Source organism: Paramormyrops kingsleyae, chromosome 17 (genome assembly GCF_048594095.1).
Source record: "Paramormyrops kingsleyae isolate MSU_618 chromosome 17, PKINGS_0.4, whole genome shotgun sequence".
Classification (NCBI taxonomy): Eukaryota; Metazoa; Chordata; class Actinopteri; order Osteoglossiformes; family Mormyridae; genus Paramormyrops; species Paramormyrops kingsleyae.
In genome coordinates this window covers 2,178,677-2,196,106 of record NC_132813.1, presented here as the reverse complement: position 1 = coordinate 2,196,106, position 17,430 = coordinate 2,178,677, and the positions used below count along the sequence as shown (strand labels likewise).

At 51.6% G+C, this 17,430-nt stretch overlaps 1 protein-coding gene across 1 annotated transcript; it reads left to right on the top strand.

The window, feature by feature from the left end:
• Positions 1-1,026: 1,026 nt before the first annotated feature.
• On the top strand, positions 1,027-16,708 carry cwf19l2 (CWF19 like cell cycle control factor 2). Its single transcript, XM_023792447.2, has 18 exons — positions 1,027-1,182; positions 3,901-4,011; positions 4,504-4,602; positions 4,896-5,009; positions 5,346-5,465; positions 5,898-5,988; positions 6,539-6,654; positions 6,744-7,444; positions 7,667-7,793; positions 8,078-8,158; positions 9,701-9,829; positions 10,765-10,902; positions 13,012-13,224; positions 14,881-14,997; positions 15,655-15,810; positions 15,903-15,983; positions 16,126-16,227; positions 16,308-16,708. The coding sequence occupies exons 1-18, from the start codon at positions 1,090-1,092 to the stop codon at positions 16,446-16,448; spliced, it is 2,730 nt and encodes a 909-aa protein (XP_023648215.2). The 5' UTR covers positions 1,027-1,089; the 3' UTR covers positions 16,449-16,708.
• The last annotated feature ends 722 nt before the right edge of the window (positions 16,709-17,430 follow it).

Sequence of the window (17,430 nt, the reverse complement as noted above, 5' to 3'; positions counted from 1 at the left end):
CTTCATTTTTATAAAATATCCACTCAGGGATTTATCAGCTTGCATTCAACAGCTTTGCTCTCTCTTCTCGCTCTATCTGCATTTACTTTACTGAGCAGACACTTTTGTGCAAAGTGATGGGCGAGTGAGACAAATAGCACATTACAAACGTATGGCTGTTGAGCAGTGGACCAGGCAAAAGTGCAGTGAAGCTGAGCTTCCAATAAATGCCAGATTACAAGTGTAAGCAGTTTTGGAGCAAGAGCTACACTACATCTGCCAAACAAAGCAATAATCTAATAAGACAATCAAATCAGCAGAAAGTGCAATATTAGAAGCATTCAGGGAACATGGTGTGATGAAGGCTAGTGGAGGCGTTTCTGAAACGGGGATCTTGAAGGTGGAGAGAGAATCTGATGGCCAAATGTGATTTGGCAGCGTGTTCCGCCATCAGGGAGCCACACGTGATAAATGTCTGGAGTGAGACGTCTATGGTGGAGGGATCTCCCTGGGACGTCTATGGTGGAGGGATCACCCTACACTCGCTTTCTTTCACATTGGGATCTGCAGTGATGCCCATCAGCATTCTTTAATAGGCTTGGTTTATTGGTAGCGGCTGAGGATGGCTTTCACAGAAGAGTTTTAATAAGTAACTAGAGAGAAAATTATTCATATTGCAGTGTTGTTGGAGCTGTTGGATGACGTCAGACACGTTGCATATACAGGAAACCTACTGAATCCTTTCCATGGGATAGCATCACTTGTTAAAAGCCCTTGAGAAAAAAACAGAAATTTGTCTGACGGTCGTTTTAATAGGTAGTGATATTATAACATTTTCTAAAGTGCTTGTAACCGATTGCTACCACTGAGACTTAAATGCAGCACACATATGTGGGTTTAATGGTGGAACCTTTGTTGAAAAATTGGAATGATTCAAGAATGTAGTATGAGTGGCCTCAGCGTCTTGTGAGAAACTGCACAACACATACGATAATTTCTTAGACATTTAAAATTTCTGTTTTTGGGTGAGCTTAAGGGGGGGGGCTCTTCTGTCGGAAACGAGGGCTCTATTGTCGTGAATGATTTTACGACAGTATTTCCGGCAATGTCATGGCGGCGTTCGGAGGTACGTTTGAAAGTTCAGACAGCATCGAGAGCAGGAGAGAATATAAACGCAAAGAAAGAGAAGAGGTGCTCCGGAAGGTAACTAATAACCCGAAGCAGCCTAGCCAATACGTTTGTATCGAGGCCGCTAATCGACCAAAAAAAGCGTTTGGGCTTAATGGGAGAACGCGGTGGCTAACATTAGTTAGCTTGTATCTGAGCCGAAGCTCAAAGATGTGAATCTTGTAATAATATTATTATTGTCAGCTATGTAATTCGGAGGCACACCTGGTCGAGGCTCTTCTTGGTTAGCCAGATTGGCCTGCACTCTTCTCCCCTATCGCATCATGTTCTTATGTTTAATTCTCGGAGTGACATGAAGAAGCAGCGAGGGCCCACTGGCTTTTATACTGACGGTAGCTGTACTGTGTTATAATATGTAATATGTTAAACACCCGGTGACTGTACACCCACTGCATTGTATTTCACGCCGTTTTAAATATTCCACTTCTCCATTTTACAAGCTATGTACTAACTCTGTGGTCATTTACACATTGTCCCCCGTTGCACAACCTTTTTATTGCTTATTTACTGACCGCTTGTTCTTACATGGCACTGTCTTGCAGTGTCTCTCATTGCACTGTCGTCTGTTCTACTGTCCCACCATGCACCTGTCCCCATCCCTGCAAGTGTGGCACAAGAATTTCACTGTGTTCCTCCGAACAGATGTGACGATAAAACTTAAATAAAATGGCAACGTGTTTATTACCACAGTAAAGTCAACAGCGAACTAAACAGTTACTAACATCACCAGTTAATCTGGGTATTCGATGCACATTATCTGCGTTGCTATGAGCAGGAATCTTCCTTGCTTTACGATACATGAAGGCCACGTATCAAGCTGTGTTCCCTGACGACTTGTAGGTTTTCCTAAAGAGTGTAGTTGTCTGTGTGTGAGTTAATGGGTTTTCCTCGTGTATTATGGGGATTTTACACGGGAAATTAAACTCTGCCCAGGTGGCAATCCTAATGCTAATGCCAGGGGAAGCGTGCTTATTTCAGACATAAGACTGCTAGATGCTGAGCCCTTTCAGATGGACTCGGTTCATTAACACCACATTATAAACGCGGCAGACGATCAATTTAATTCCCCAAAGGTAGCCCGCCGGCCACTAGATGGCGCTGTGTCCCTTCCCAATACTGACTTCAATAATGGTTCTTCTGTATTACAATAATCTACAATAATTTGTATTATTGTATTTATGCGTTAATTAATTTTCCTCTGGCTGTTGAGTGTTATTGGTTTTCAGTTACAGATTCTGTGTTACATTGACATGAGTTGGTTTATCTAAATATCTAATATTTTGAGCTGGTCACTAATTTTTGGGTTTAGTGTTTTTAACTATATGGTAGTTTTAGGGAAATTTTTATGCTTAAGTAGGTTATTTTGAGGGTCCAAATCAATAAAATGTTTCTTTTGAAAAGTGCGCACACATTAATCTCTCTGAAAGAGTTATGAATTGACATTTGCTCCAATTCAGCTACTCAGGCTAATGCAAGTTTAATGTAATGGAGAATGAACAGCAAACATGGAGCAGATCTGTGATTTTTTTGAGAAAGAAAAGATGGAGCTGGGCTGGGGTGCTCCTACACTGCCGTGGCTCCCGCGGGAAGCGTCTTTTCCGTATGATCCAACAACACAATTACCCAGCGGAAGCAGCACGTCACTGCTGATAATTGCCTTGTTCTGTGTACACATTTTCGTTTGGCTTGTTTGTTAATCCATTCACACTCAAGCATCGTAAATTACCAAGGAATAAATGCCTTCCACCTGGGTCCAGGCGAGGTGGCCGGTGAGCAAATCCTGCTCCCTGCTGATAAGGCTGCTTTGCTTTGCTTTGGTTTGGAGGGACGTCTGTCCACAGTGAGCTTGGAGGATAGGCTGATGGTGTGTGCAGTGTGCATGCTGTTACACACTGCTGCGTTTTCCTGGTGCCGTGTTCTCAGAAGCCCCCCGCCCCATTGGTAAAAGGTTTTGATGGTTTTCTTCAGGTAACGGAATCGTAATTGGCGATGGGATATTTCCGCAGCCCGTCAGTCCACCGTCATGCGAGTTGATTGGCCACCGATATATATCGGTCAGGGTGCTGCTTCATGCGGCCTGGCCGTAAACGACATCCCATCTGCACTGGAAGCCCATGTTCTGTTTTCTGTGTCATTCCTCTGTCGTGTTCCAAAATATTTATCCCATCCAAAATGGATGTGCGAGGCTGCCCCCTGCCTGCAGACGTCAGAAAGGTTGGAGGTGTGACATATGCAGGGCAACAGCATGTGGCTTTGGGGCCATGGGGGGGGGGGGGGGGGGGGGGGGCGGTGGCAGCAGAGAATGGAGGTCAGGAGGTCTGTGTCACCCACCCACTGGCTTGCTGATGAGCACCGGGGGGGTAAAAATGCCCCCCAGTCCCATATCTACCCTGCAGCTGTGCTAGGTAAATAGACACACGGTAAGCAGGTGGTCTTCCTCGGCAGGGAGGAGGAGGATGAAGAGCAGGTGGGGGCCTAGTAATGTGGGCACGCAGTGACAATGAGTTAAGTGCTGTTAAGCTTGGAGAATCAGTTAGGAACCCGCATTGTGCTGGTGCCCCATAGGATCAGGAGGTTAAGGTCTCCAGAATGACCAGCTGAGCTCTTTGTCATAAGCTGTGAGCTTGGCGTCCAGTGAGGTGAAAGTGTCCCGCAGGCCTTGAGCGGAGACGCAACTCGGTCCACCCTGCGTTTCCATGGAAACCCACCACGATGCTGCAATGTCCTCTGCAGGCCAAGGAGAAGTTTGAGAAGGAGGAGAGGAGGAAGGACCTGAAGAGGGCCCGTGGAGAGGGCACGTGGATGCTCCCTGAGGTGGACCTGAAGCTGCAGCAGCTGGACCAGGTGGGTAACGCTTCCTGTAGGCCTCGTGCTGATCCCGGTCCTCGCCAACCCCTGTTTCAGGTCAGGGTCTGGTTTCTGGTTCGTCTGTCTCATCCTTTGGACTCTGGGCCCTGGGGTTCGTGTGCATTTCAGTCACTCTCCTCAAAGGTCGTCTTCCTGTATTAAAGTGCTGTAAATTTTCCCAGTGCCTGTATTAAAAGGCAATTACAATTGCTTAATTTGTCCAAGCACACAACATTTAGCTCGCTTTTAAAAAGCGCCATTGCACTTTGGTGACGGCAAAACCAGAAGCTTCTAGCTTTAATGCTCCTGTCTGTGACCCCGCCCCTCTGTTTTCATTGGACACTGACTTTGCGGCTCCTCCCCTGGCCTCTGGGTGTGTACCAGTGCTGCGTCTCCTGATTTCCGAGGTGGTTACCCTTGCGGCTGTTTCTGCCCTCGTGTCACTCCCTTGTCACCTGTGTGACCCCCCCCCCATTCCCTGTTTCCTAGGAACACAAACAGAAAAAGAAGAAGAGCAAGAAGGAGAGGAAGAAGAAGGCAAAGAAAGAGAAGAGGAAAGCGGAGGATGTGTCCAGCGGCAGCTCGGAGGTGAGCGGGCCTGTGGGGGCCATTTCCAGGCAGACGTCGGCTGATCAGAGGGACAGAAAGAGCGTGGATCTGTTTGCTGACTTTAGGCCGTGGCTTTGGTTCTGGTCTCTAATCCCGAAGCTGACACCTTTGTGATAAGGGATGTTTCTGTGAAACGGCACGTTGTTGTTAGAGCCCTGTGCAGTCAGGTCTGTGGCCCGCTTTTGGGGAGATGTTATGGTGTAGGAGGTCTGAAGACAGGAGTGGGACCTCGGTCTGCCACATGCCCATTTTGCTGGATGTGTGGTGTGTAGGGGTCTGAGGAAGAGTGGGTGGAGGCCCAGCCGGTGGTGGAGGTCACAGCCAAGCCTTGGAAGATGGGCGGGGAGAGTCGGCCAGAGGAGGCCCCTGAAGCTGAGCTGAAGCAGGTGAGTCGCGAACCTCAGGGTCTCCACCACGGTATGGACTTCAAGAGACCGATTAAAAATCTGCAAGTTGGGTATTTATGTCTCAGACCACGGAAAACGCAAACATGAGCATTTAAAGGATACGGTCTGCATGATGCCAGACAGGAAAGTGCATTCAGTATAGAGGGAGGTGCAGACACTATTCAGTAGGGCTGCATCCTGTGCAAGGCATCCCATAATGAGCTGGTGAATAGCGGAGTGCTGCGGGTGTGTTTGCCCGGTGATGTTGGGGGGGGGGGTTTCTCTGAAGCTGCCGGCGAGGTGTCAGTCCGTCTGACCTGACCTTTACTGTCACAGAGAGACGAGTGGATGACCTTTGACTTCCTGTCCATGAAGACCACGTCTGTGGTGGAGAGGAGGGCGGAGAAGGAGAGGGAGAAGGAGGCAGAGCGGGAGAGGAGCCAAGTGCTGGAGCAGGTATGTGTGCTTGCTTGGAATCTCTCCTGTAACCTTTATCTTAACTTCCACTCTGAAAATGTGCGCTAATTAATTATAGTGCCTTTTCTGCTGGATTGTCTCATGATGGTTGTTGCCGCATCGGGCTCCTTGCAGGCCAGGCCTTAGTCTCCCCTCTTTGGCATCTGCTGCCCTGAGAACAGGAGCGATCTCTCCACAGGCGTCCTAATTTCCCAGTCTGCTAAGGAGGGCCGCAGCTGTCCCCTGTCCCTGGAGGGGCGTGTCTGGGTCACGGAGACAGGAAGCCTGGGGGTGTGAAACAAACCCGCTGTGATTTCCCGCTGATTTCCCGCCATCACCATCTCGGCCTGGGGTTCTCTCCCGCCTCCGTGATGGTTTATACTGGTCCTGTCTGCTAATCCCCCATCCTTTCTGTGCCCCCCCCTCCCCCAGGCCGGCCTGCACAAGCTGGAGCTGAACCCCTACTGGAAGGATGGGGGGTGTGGCCTACCCCCAGAGAACATTGCTGCCCCTTCCCACAAAGGTAACTGCCCCTCTGTTGGGGGGGTGTCGTGATTCACGGCCCAAGCGCTGTGATTTGGGTAATACTTTAATGTTTCAGGAACCAGTCGAAATAATAGAAACCAGGTTACATTCTCTTAATTATATTCTAGAGATGCCATGCGTGTAACAAAAAGTTTTGTTACTAGGTCCTCTGCTGAGGCTGCTTTTATTGTTACTAATATAATATTACTATTACTTAAACCAATCCGGTCCTCAGCGACCCACAGCTGGTACCATGTTTTTGCTCTCTCCAAGCTCCCTGCCAGACAGTCCACATTTCTGCTCTAAAATGTGTACTGTCTGTGGTTCCCCAAGGACCAGATTGGGGAAACACTGACTTAAACAGCTGAAATGATCATAATCATCGTATTGATCATATGGTTCTGAGACGGATCTTCACTGGTGTTTGACTTCCTGCCCGTCAGTCACTTGGTACTAAGCTTGCTGAGTGACTCTGTACTAGCTATGGGTCTCCGCTGATGGCTGAAGCAGAACAATCCGGCTAAATAGTGTGTGCCCTCCCCCCAAAGCTGCGGTGGTAGATGACGGTGGCCTGGGCTGGCTGCGCAGGTCCTACCAGCGCATGAAGGAGCAAGCCGAGAGGGAGAACCGCAGTCTGGAGCAGGTGGTCTCCGAGAGATACGGGGTGAGTCTGGGTGCCTGGGCAGGTGTGACGTCAGCCGTTGGGCCACCTGGCTGCTCTTAGAGCTCCGTTCCTGTTCTGATCTCCCACAGTCAATGGAGAAGTTTCAGAAGAGGCTGGAGGAAGCGGAAAAGGTTGCCGAGACCCGGAGAAGGGGACCCGGACGTGACGGGAACGAGGGAAGGGGGTGGAAGAGGCCAGGGACCACAGACGACAGCTCAGACAGAGACCAGGAGTCCAATCGGGGCCGACGGGGCGAACGGAGTCTCCCAGAAGGCAGGGGTAGCAGGCGAGACCGAGACCGGGACAGTGACCGGGATGGAGGTCGGGGGAGGGGACACCCTGAGCAGGACGGGGACAGGGACATAGACCGATACAGGGATTGGCATCGGGAAGACAGGCAGAGCAGAAGGGACAGGGGGGACCGGGCAGATGAGGCTGGGCACAGAGCCGCGGAGGAGCCTCGCCCCCGCAGAGAGAGCCCTCGGCCTGCGGAAGACCGGGCCAGGCTGCTTCCATCCAGCAGCTCGCTGAAGGCCCGGTTCCTGAAGCCCGCAAAGGACGAGCCGGGTCCGGCCTGGGCGGGGTCACACCAGGGCACCGGCGGGTTCCTCAAACCCCGCAGCGAGGGCAACCACGAGGGTACCCGTCCGGCCTGGAGGAAGCCGGGCTCAGCTGGGGAAGATGGCGCGGGAAGGGCGGCTGGGATGGCCACCGCCGTGCCGGAGTCCACTGAACCGGAGCGCCGGTCTCCGGAGCGTCATGGGGGCAAGGATGTGGGATCACCGCCCAGGTTAGTCAGTGTTTACCGAATAATCCCACAAAGTGTAGTGGAGGGATAATGTCCTTTGTCTTGGGGGGGGGGGGGGCAGCGTAAAGGCCACTGCCGCTTGTCGGACGAGCCCATTAGGGTGGAGATGAAGACAAAGCTCTGGAGCTGTCACTGATTTGGACCTGCTCAGACAAAACAGAGCAGCCCGGTGGCTGAAACATTTGGCCCGGTCTTCATTCTTAGGGTCACGGAGTCGGAGAGTGGGGAGGAAGAAGGCGGGCAGGAAGAGGAGGAGGAGCTGATCCTCACCGATGAGGAGATGAACAAGCTTGGGGCCAAGTTGGTGAAAGCTGAGCTGATGGGAAACAAGGTGAGCTCCTTCTGAGGGAGGGGACATTCACAGGAACGTGTGTAGAACGCCGTGGAAACGTGTCACTGGTCGGAATGAGTTTTGCTCTGGAGCGCCCCCTGCAGTCCGTAAGGAGTAGCAGAACGGGCCCCTGCCCTCCTCACCGCTCATCAGGCCCTCTGGGAATGTTTGCTGACTTTTTGTTCCTTCACTCTCTGCTTCCTGGCTGTGCTAACTGGGGTGGATACGTCTTCCGACCTTAGGTGGGTTCTGACTATCTAGTCTTTCTCCTCTCTCTCTCTCAGGAGCTGCAGGAGAAGCTGAAGTCCCAGCTGGAAGCTGCCCGCCGGGCCAAAGAGAAGCGCGCTCAAGGCAGCGGGAAGCAGGTGGGGGAGTGGCCGGGGGGGAGCTCGCTCTGCCTCAACCCCCCCAAGCCCACTTTCTCCCAGAGGCAGCCCCTCCCCCCCCAAACATGCCATCCCGTGCTTTCGCTCTCTCTGATTCAGCCCTGTGTCCTGTGACCTGTACTACGAAGCAGGGTTACTGACTTATTGGGGTAACTTGTCGGGTTTAAGGTACCACAGTTTAGATGGACTTCATAACTTACATTTTGCCCAGTCTACCTTAAATCCGACAAGTTACCCAGATAAGTCAGTAACCCCGCTTCGTAGTGCAGGCCCCCGGTCTCAGGATGCCCTGTGATGTCACTAACGCAGCTCTTTCGCCAGCGGCCTGCCTCTTGATGGCGACAGACCCATCGACATTAGTGAGCCATTTCATAGTGCCTTACCCATTCAGCTCAGCGTCTCTCTGCTTATTAATCCGCTAGATCATTCTTGGTTAATCCGCTCTTTTGATGAAGTACTACCTGAGTGTCTGTGGAAAGTCTTGCCAGGATCAGCCACAGAATCCTGCTGCTAAACGCTTAGCGTCCGGCGCTAATGAGGCCGGTTTGGTGGGTCTTCCCGGAGTGGATGAGGATTTGATTGGCTGATGTTGAGTGTAGATTCATCAGCACTGCTGAAGCTGACCTGACTCTGTGTCTGTGTGTGTGTGAGAATTTCACAGCTTTAAGGGCTATTTTGTCCCCACATAGTCTGGGTCAGTGGTTTTCAACCTGTGGGCCGCGGCCCCCTAGTGGGCCGCGACGGTATTGCAGGGGGGCCGCCAATTATTATTAATAGAAATTGTAATATTGTTAATATAATAAAAAATGTCTAGTCAAAATCAAATAAATCATAATTTGATATATAATTAAATAAATTACCAGTTTATTCAATAAAGACAATTAACAGCCTTGCTTCCGAGTACTTAGTTAACCCGACACAAAAAGCGGGATCGTTTAAATTCTTTTGCAGTGGGCTGCGGAAACATATGTGTTTGGCTGTGTGGGCCGTGAGTTAAAAAAGGTTGGGAACCACTGGTCTGGGTATTCTTGAATAAATGAGATTTGCGTCCCCTTGCTAAAACCTTTAAATAGATAGATGTTTTCTGTACTGATTTCTGTGTTCGTCCGCTGTATTTGTAATCATAGTCATGGCAGTTTTGGTAGATTAACACATCAAAATGTTTCATGTTAAGCTGACATCTGTCTTATGCTGCTATTGTACATGACAACTAATGTTAAGTGAACAGACCGAATTGGAGCCCATTTCTTTGAAGTTGTCTTGTTAGCTGCCAGTCAGTGCTGTGAGTTTCAGAGTCAGCTGCTCACAAGCTAAACGTCGTGTCCGACTCTGATCACTGTACTGCACACAGAATAGATTTGGGGGATTGTAAGTGCATCTGCCTCTTTATTTTCTTTGCGGCTTTTTGTTTGTCCAGTTCCTTAACTGCTCTGCCACCTGCTGCTTGTCTGTGGTATTGCTTTATCAGATACACAGTGCAGTTCTGTTTTTCTGGTGACCCTTCTGCTCTGTCTGAACCAGGTGTCTGGACGGGTGGAGGAGGATCAGGAGGTGGTTCTCTACCGGACCGATCACATGGGTAGGGCGTGGCCCGTCAAGGGCCCGTCAGAACCCCAGGAGCCCCGGGGAGGACGCAGGAAGAAGACAGCGGTAAGCTTAGGCAGGACCTCTGCCACGTTCCCGTGGGGGGGGGCGCTACAGGGGTCAAAGGTGAACTCTCACCTTTAGTTTAATGAAGTATGTTTGAGACTTGATGTAGGAGTCTAGTCTGTGTTTGCACTGCCCCTTTTAAGCACGCCCCTGTCTGTGCATGTGGGCGGGACAGTCTTTGTGGTACCCGCCCTCTTAAGGCCACACCCCCTTGGACTTGGTTACGTTCATTCCAAAGCAAACGTTGCAAAACGTTTATTTAATAGACGGAAACAGTGGTCACATGGCTGGAATCCATTGTGGGCAGTACCTTGTTATCTTCGCTTTGTCGCTGCTGATCGTGTTACACCTCTGACACTCAACAAACGAGAAAAAACGTTTCACACTGTTCTGAGGGAATGTCATTGAACCTGGAAATCGTAACAAAATATTGCACAAAATCACATTGAACGTGCCCCCTCTGTCACAAAGTACACTCCCCTCAAAGCCGCGCCCTTCGCTAATGCCACCGTCACTATGTACGTGCCCCCTTAAAGAGACGCCCCTTTTAATGCTGATGTCACCGAGTACACGCCCCCTTAAAGCCACGCCCCTTTTAATGCTGATGTCTGAGTACATGCCCCCTTAAAGCCACGCCCCTTTTAATGCTGATGTCTCAGAGTACACGCCCCCATAAAGCCACGCCCCTTTTAATGCTGATGTCTCAGAGTACACGCCCCCTTAAAGCCACGCCCCTTGCAATGCTGATGTCACCAAGTACACGCCCCATTAAAGCCACGCCCCTTTCAATGCATGATGTCACCAAGTACACGCCCCCTTAAAGCCACGCCCCTTTCAATGCTGATGTCACCGAGTACACGCCCCCTTAAGGTCGCCACACCTTCATCCCACAGGATGAGCTGACTTGCATGTTTAACTCTGCCCCACCCTGCCAGATCGAGACTCACCGTGATGGCGAGCGTGTTCGCTATTTCCAAGACGACGATGCTATGGACCTGCAGGAGATGGTGCGCCGGGAGAAGATGAGCACTGCAGGAGACCAAAATGCGCTGTACTCTCGCATGGCAGCTAAGGTGGGCGGGGCCTCCGTGCTCAGTGTAGCCACTGAGGTCTTCTTTGTTTGTTTGGAAGCTTTGTGGCTTCTGGATAATAAAGTGCTGATATTTGGGGCTGTCAGAGCCCCTGGGGAGCTGGGGGGTCTGCAGAGTGGCCTAGGCCTGCATCTGAAGGCCATCTCTGGGGGTGCTGTGGATTTTCACAGGATTTTCCCTGCGCATGGTCCAGATAGACTGTGTTGGGGTAGCTGAGCTTCACTGACTGTCTGTGTGTGTTAGAGAGAGAGAGAGGGAGGGAGGGAGAGAGAGAGAGAGGGAGGGCACGCTTCTACATTTGTGTACCCTCGTGCAACCTGGGAAGGTGACTCAAGTGGGATGGTAGTGTCTTTTCTATAATAGTTGTGGACCAAAGCAGGGACCCTGTTTGTCATTGTCCCTCCCACTGGAATCGGCTGTCATACGAGTGCCGATCATTCCAGCCGGTCCGGCACCCTGGAGTGGGCGGAGTCAGTTTATACTCATTAACATTTCAGGAAGGCCCGGTATTAAATAGCAGGTGGCACACGTCTGTTTAATTTGTTTGCCTTTGTTAAGAAAAGAAACCAATCTGTGCTGCTCTCTTGTTACTGAAATCAGAGAAAACAATCTGCAGTGAGGTGTGTCTCTGCCAGCTACTGTCCAGTGAGGGCGGGCTTGCGTCTGACCCCCAGAAAGCTGCTGGATAAACTCTAAAAGAATGCAACGGGTACGACCTGGAGTGCACAGTGGGTGCATGTGGTTCGCGTATGAAATATTAACGTGCCTAATATGTGTAAATCCTTTAGGGAGGGAGAGCATTATTAATAAAGTCCAAAGACGTCAGTGTTGCCATGGCGATTCAAAATGAAAGCGGTAAACATTACACCTTGAGCTTTCAGCCGTGCCGCGGTTTCCAGCCCCGCTGTCGATCTGCTGTGCCGCTCTATAAATACGGATTTGGTTTCCAGGGCCGGATATCCGTGAATGACGTGGGAAAAAAAAGAAGAAAAAAACGCTTGAAATTTCCCAAAATCTGTTGTAAATAAACCGCAACATAAGTGAATGGTGAAGGGGTGACAGAAATCTGTAATTTGCAAAGAAGCCCCCCCCCCCCCATTTCCTGGGGATCCCCTCTCACTTCACGCTGGCTGTGGTTACCCCCCCCCCCCCGCCCCTAGGCTGGGTGTTTTCGTTCTCCTTGAAAATCACGCAGTTGGACCATGGATCGATTTGTCTGTTTTTAAGTATGATTCGGGGTATATCTGTTCATCGTTGCAGTCTTTTGGGGGGCTTGGGGGGGAGCCGTGATTACGAGGCCAGCGTCACACGGCAGGAATGCACGTATACCGTCCTGCTGCCCGTAAACAACACCCCTGATTGGTCAGCAATCCAGCGATCCAGCCACACGGACACGCCTTCCTCGCAGCAACGTTTCCATGGACACGCGGCACTGGTCTGGATTAATGCCCCCCCCCCCCCCCGATTATGTCGCCTTTACAGCACTGATCGCCGTAAAGGGCTGTCCTGTGCCGTGTATTTAAATCGTCTTCCACTGCACTTCCACTGCATTTAAATGGCCAATCCCGTCTCGCCAAAGGGCTTGCTGTCTCCGCCCACCACGACGCGGCTCTCGCTTACACCATGTGCAGGGGGCCTTGTCCGAAAGGCCTGGTGTGACATCGACTTTCACACGCAGGCTGCAGCTCCAGACCTGCCCGTGGCCCCCCCGCCTTTATCTCCTACCACTTCCTTCCCACCCCAGTCTCCCAGAAGGCTGTTTCGATTGGTTTAGAGGAAAACGACATTGTGAAAGAAGCGCAGTGTCTTTCAGGCCCGGTCCAGTCCTGATGTTCCTGTCCTGTTTGTATGAAAATGTGACCGTATTTCCAGCACCTTGCTTGCATGTTGGGTGATGTTTCAGTTTTTATGTGATGTTATTTAAATGTATGTAGATTCAGAGCTGGGTTTTGGCCGACATCTGCGAATCGGATCTCGGCCGTTAGATGCCCATACTTGCTGTCAGCTGGCTCTGGCACTTCTGGTCGAGCAGAATTAAGAACACAAGCGCGTGTGACGAAGGTGACGCCTTAGCCGTGCCGTGTGCCGCAGATGATGGGCAAGCAGGATGGAGACAACTACACGCTGGACGACATGTTTGTGTCGAGTGCGGCCCAGAGAGAGCGCTCCGGCCAGGATGAGCAGCGCCAGCGTGAGCGGGCCGTACAAGAGCACCGCCGGCTGGCCAGTGCCATGGACAGGTGCCCCTACTGCTTTGACAGCGCCGAGCTTCCCAAGCACCTGGTGGTGGCCATCGGAACCAAGGTACCGGGGGCTCTGGGAGGGGGAGTGGGAACTGAATGGAGTGTCTATATTGTCATCATAGATTTACTGCAAGACTTGTTTGTAGCGCAGTTGAAGAAAACGCACCATTATTATTATTATTCCTATTCTAAATAATTAGCTAAATAACTGAATTAATGTGTGTGTGTGTGTGTGTGTGTTTATACATATGAATGTAGTTGTAGGATGAAGTGCATCGTAGTGCTATGATACATTTCCTTTAGCAGCATTGTAAATGTAACAGCATAATATGGAAATGTAGCAGCAGTCAAGTGGTTACAAAATGATCAACATTGTAAATGTTGCTAATTTTTAACCGTTTGACTGCTACTGATAAACCGGCCGTGAGAATATCTGTCAGGACCCTGAGAGCCACTAATCTGGCTAATAATCAGGCTGATGAGTGCCTCTTCGTCAGGCCTTGCCGTTAGTGTGCCTCTTCGTCAGGCCTTGCCGTTAGTGTGCCTCTTCGTCAGGCCTTGCCGTTAGTGTGCCTTTTCGTTAGGCCTTGCCGTTAGTGTGCCTCTGTGTCAGGCCTTGCCGTTAGTGTGCCTCTTCGTCAGGCCTTGCCGTTAGTGTGCCTCTGCGTCAGGCCTTGCCGTTAGTGTGCCTCTTCGTCAGGCCTTGCCGTTAGTGTGCCTCTTCGTCAGGCCTTGCCGTTAGTGTGCCTCTTCGTCAGGCCTTGCCGTTAGTGTGCCTCTGTGTCAGGCCTTGCCGTTAGTGTGCCTCTGTGTCAGGCCTTGCCGTTAGTGTGCCTCTGTGTCAGGCCTTGCCGTTAGTGTGCCTCTGTGTCAGGCCTTGCCGTTAGTGTGCCTCTTCGTCAGGCCTTGCCGTTAGTGTGCCTCTTCGTCAGGCCTTGCCGTTAGTGTGCCTCTTCGTCAGGCCTTGCCGTTAGTGTGCCTCTTCGTCAGGCCTTGCCGTTAGCGTGCCTCTTCGTCAGGCCTTGCCGTTAGTGTGCCTCTTCGTCAGGCCTTGCCGTTAGTGTGCCTCTTCGTCAGGCCTTGCCGTTAGTGTGCCTCTTCGTCAGGCCTTGCCGTTAGTGTGCCTCTTCGTCAGGCCTTGCCGTTAGTGTGCCTCTTCGTCAGGCCTTGCCGTTAGTGTGCCTTTTCGTTAGGCCTTGCCGTTAGTGTGCCTCTGTGTCAGGCCTTGCCGTTAGTGTGCCTCTTCGTCAGGCCTTGCCGTTAGTGTGCCTCTGCGTCAGGCCTTGCCGTTAGTGTGCCTCTTCGTCAGGCCTTGCCGTTAGTGTGCCTCTTCGTCAGGCCTTGCCGTTAGTGTGCCTCTGTGTCAGGCCTTGCCGTTAGTGTGCCTCTTCGTCAGGCCTTGCCGTTAGTGTGCCTCTTCGTCAGGCCTTGCCGTTAGTGTGCCTCTACCGATTCCCCATTACCGTCTATACTCTTTTGGTCTCTTCGAAATAAAGGCCTGGGAATTTAGACTCTGCCCCCTACTGTAGGAATTTAGATCCTGCTCTTTTAAACCCTACACTGTAAAGTGCATCTTAAAGCACTTAGTCTGTGCTGTACCCTCGCAGGCCAGACCCTGTCAGTGGTTATGGCAGGTGCCAGGGTCACACAGCTGTTTGTAACAGAGGCCCGGTCAGCGCACCGTAACGCAGGCCCCTCTCTGTGCCCCCCCCCCCAGGTGTACCTATCCCTGCCCAATGCCGTCTCCCTCACGGAGGGACACTGCCTCATCTGTCCACTGCAACACAACACCACCTCCACCGCCCTGGACGAGGATGTATGGGCAGAGGTACAGGTAGGCTGGCGACCCCCGGCGCGCTCCCCCCCTGTCCCCGGCCCCCTCCTCCCTTCACCCACCACATTTATTCTCCCCCATTCTCTTTCTGGGGTTGTTGGTTGCTATCCTGACAGTTCTGTCTTGAGTTCACGATCTCAACCACACTGTATCCATGGGCTGGTTCAGGTTAGTTTGCAGCCCATGTATGTGACCCCCCCTGCCACCACACACACACACACAGACACACACACACAGACACACACACACACACACCCAGTAATGATTGCCGTTCATCTCTGCCGGGCTTCCTGGCCTCTCATTAGTGTAATTAGGTGGGTCCGTTACAGAGAGTGATGTCCCTGAATATTGGTGTGCACAGGGCTCCAGCCCCCGCGAATTACAGCTTGTGGCACCAGGAGGCAGTGTGTTGGATGGACTGACAGATACTGACCTGAATGCTACACACACCCTGGCCCTGACTAGGCTATACAGCTTGGGATAGTAAGATCGGTTAATGACCTGAACCCAAAGCTTCCCGGTTCAGTTGCCGGCAGGGGTCCTGCTGTTTGACCTTTAAGTTGCTACTTAACCTGACCTGCCCCTTCGGAAAACTAATCCATTAATGAGTGGGACGCAGGCAGTGTTGCCCACTGTAAGGTCCGGGTGTTTGTGCAGATATTCCGTAAAGCGCTGGTGAAGATGTTCCAGGGGCAGGACCTGGACTGCGTGTTCCTGGAGACCCACATGAACCCGAAGCGGCGCCTCCACATGGTGTATGAGTGCATCCCCCTCCCCCGGGAACTGGGTGACATGGCCCCCATATACTTCAAGGTACGCCCGTCTTCTGGTTTGTTCCCGGCCCCCCCCCGGGTCTTTCTGATGCCCCAGTGACACGCCGGCACTGTGCTGTCTGCCCCCCCCAGAAAGCCATCCTGGAGTCCGACGAGGAATGGGCCATGAATACAAAGCTGGTGGATCTGTCTTCAAGGGATATCCGGCATGCCGTGAGTGTTTCCCCTCCGGCGAGCCGTCGTCGCTGGGTCTGAGGATGAAAGCGGCGTGAATGATGATCGGAGGCTCTTCCTGTTGGCTGTCTATGAAGCCCCGCCCTCTCCATCACCACATAACCTCCTTGGTCTCTTTAAGGTCCCCAAAGGTCTCCCGTTCTTCTCAGTGGACTTTGGGCTTCAGGGAGGATTCGCTCATGTCATTGAGAACGAGCAGAAGTTTCCTCATTACTTTGGGAAGGTCCGTCTCCGAACCTGCTCCCCTCCTAACCCCGAGCCCTTTGTGTGGTGTTAAGGCTGACTCCCTCCTTCACCCCCCAGGAGATCCTTGGGGGGATGCTGGACCTGGAGCCCCGGAGATGGCGAAAGCCAATGCGGGAGAACTTTGATGACCAGAGGAAGAAGGTCCTGCAGTTTGCACAGCGGTGGAAGCCGTTCGACTGCACCAAGACTGATGGATGATTGCGCAGCCGGGATGGACGGACTCTAACCTGGACCCTGACATGAGCCCTAAGGACCACAGACTCCCTCATTGTGCTGAAGGTGGAAAGGGGCCCCGGTGTCACATCCCTGGGTGTCAGACGTGTCCCTGGTTTGACTCTGGGGCCGATTCAGATGTGTAAGGGTTAGGAATTGTGTCCATTACTCACTGCAGACTGCGAGGCTGGTGTTTAAAGTGAATGTTTTTTTTTAAGAATTAAAGCCTAAGAATTTGTTTGGTACCATGTGGCAAAAAGTTCTGAGAACATGGTCCGTTCAGTGGTTTGTATCGTGTTCATCTAAACGGTGCCATCGGTGAGTTTTAATCTCACACCGTGTGCAATTTCCGGCCCATTCCTGCATCCTGCCTGGCTTTTTCTGGAATCTGCCGTGGAGAGCCTCGCTTTGGCAGCCGGTGACCCTTGGCCTTTGAGACTCACAGTTACCCAGTGTAGGTGTTTTTCTAAGCTTTCCTGAGAGGGGTCTCTTGCTCCATTATGTCATTACGGCCACCAGCAGCTCATTTCTGACCACCCCCCCCCCCCCCCCCCTTCCCTCCTGGATTTAAGGGGAAGACGCAGCGGCTTCAAGTGAGTTTCAAGATGGGATCCCCATACAGCGATGGTCCAGTAACCATTCAGGGTACCAGCCCCTCAGCTTGGCTACCTTGTTTGAGTAACACTTTGAGTAACGCTATTCATGACTTAAGCCAATAAATACACATTTATTTGGGGGACTAAAGCACCCATAAAATAGGCCTCATGACGCCCCTGGTAATATTCATAGGATATTTTGGCACAATCCTATGAATTTAGCCTGTAGCCTTGGTTAGGGGCCAAACTCAGCCGAAAGGTCACTGGAATCTGCTTGATGGAGAGACTGGTTCCCTGCTTCAGTAATGTCGGATATTCCTGCCGAACCAACAATGCAGTTCAGGTGTGGATTATCTTGGTATCGACACAAT

What these genes read in the sequence shown, in the direction of transcription:
- cwf19l2 (XM_023792447.2), top strand. Translation starts at nt 1,090, where the DNA reads ATGGCGGCGTTCGGAGGTACGTTTGAAAGTTCAGACAGCATCGAGAGC. An exon ending in GATGTGGGATCACCGCCCAG is followed by an intron (nt 7,445 to 7,666) that starts GTTAGTCAGTGT and finishes CTTCATTCTTAG; the next exon opens with GGTCACGGAGTCGGAGAGTG. An exon ending in CTCAAGGCAGCGGGAAGCAG is followed by an intron (nt 8,159 to 9,700) that starts GTGGGGGAGTGG and finishes TGTCTGAACCAG; the next exon opens with GTGTCTGGACGGGTGGAGGA.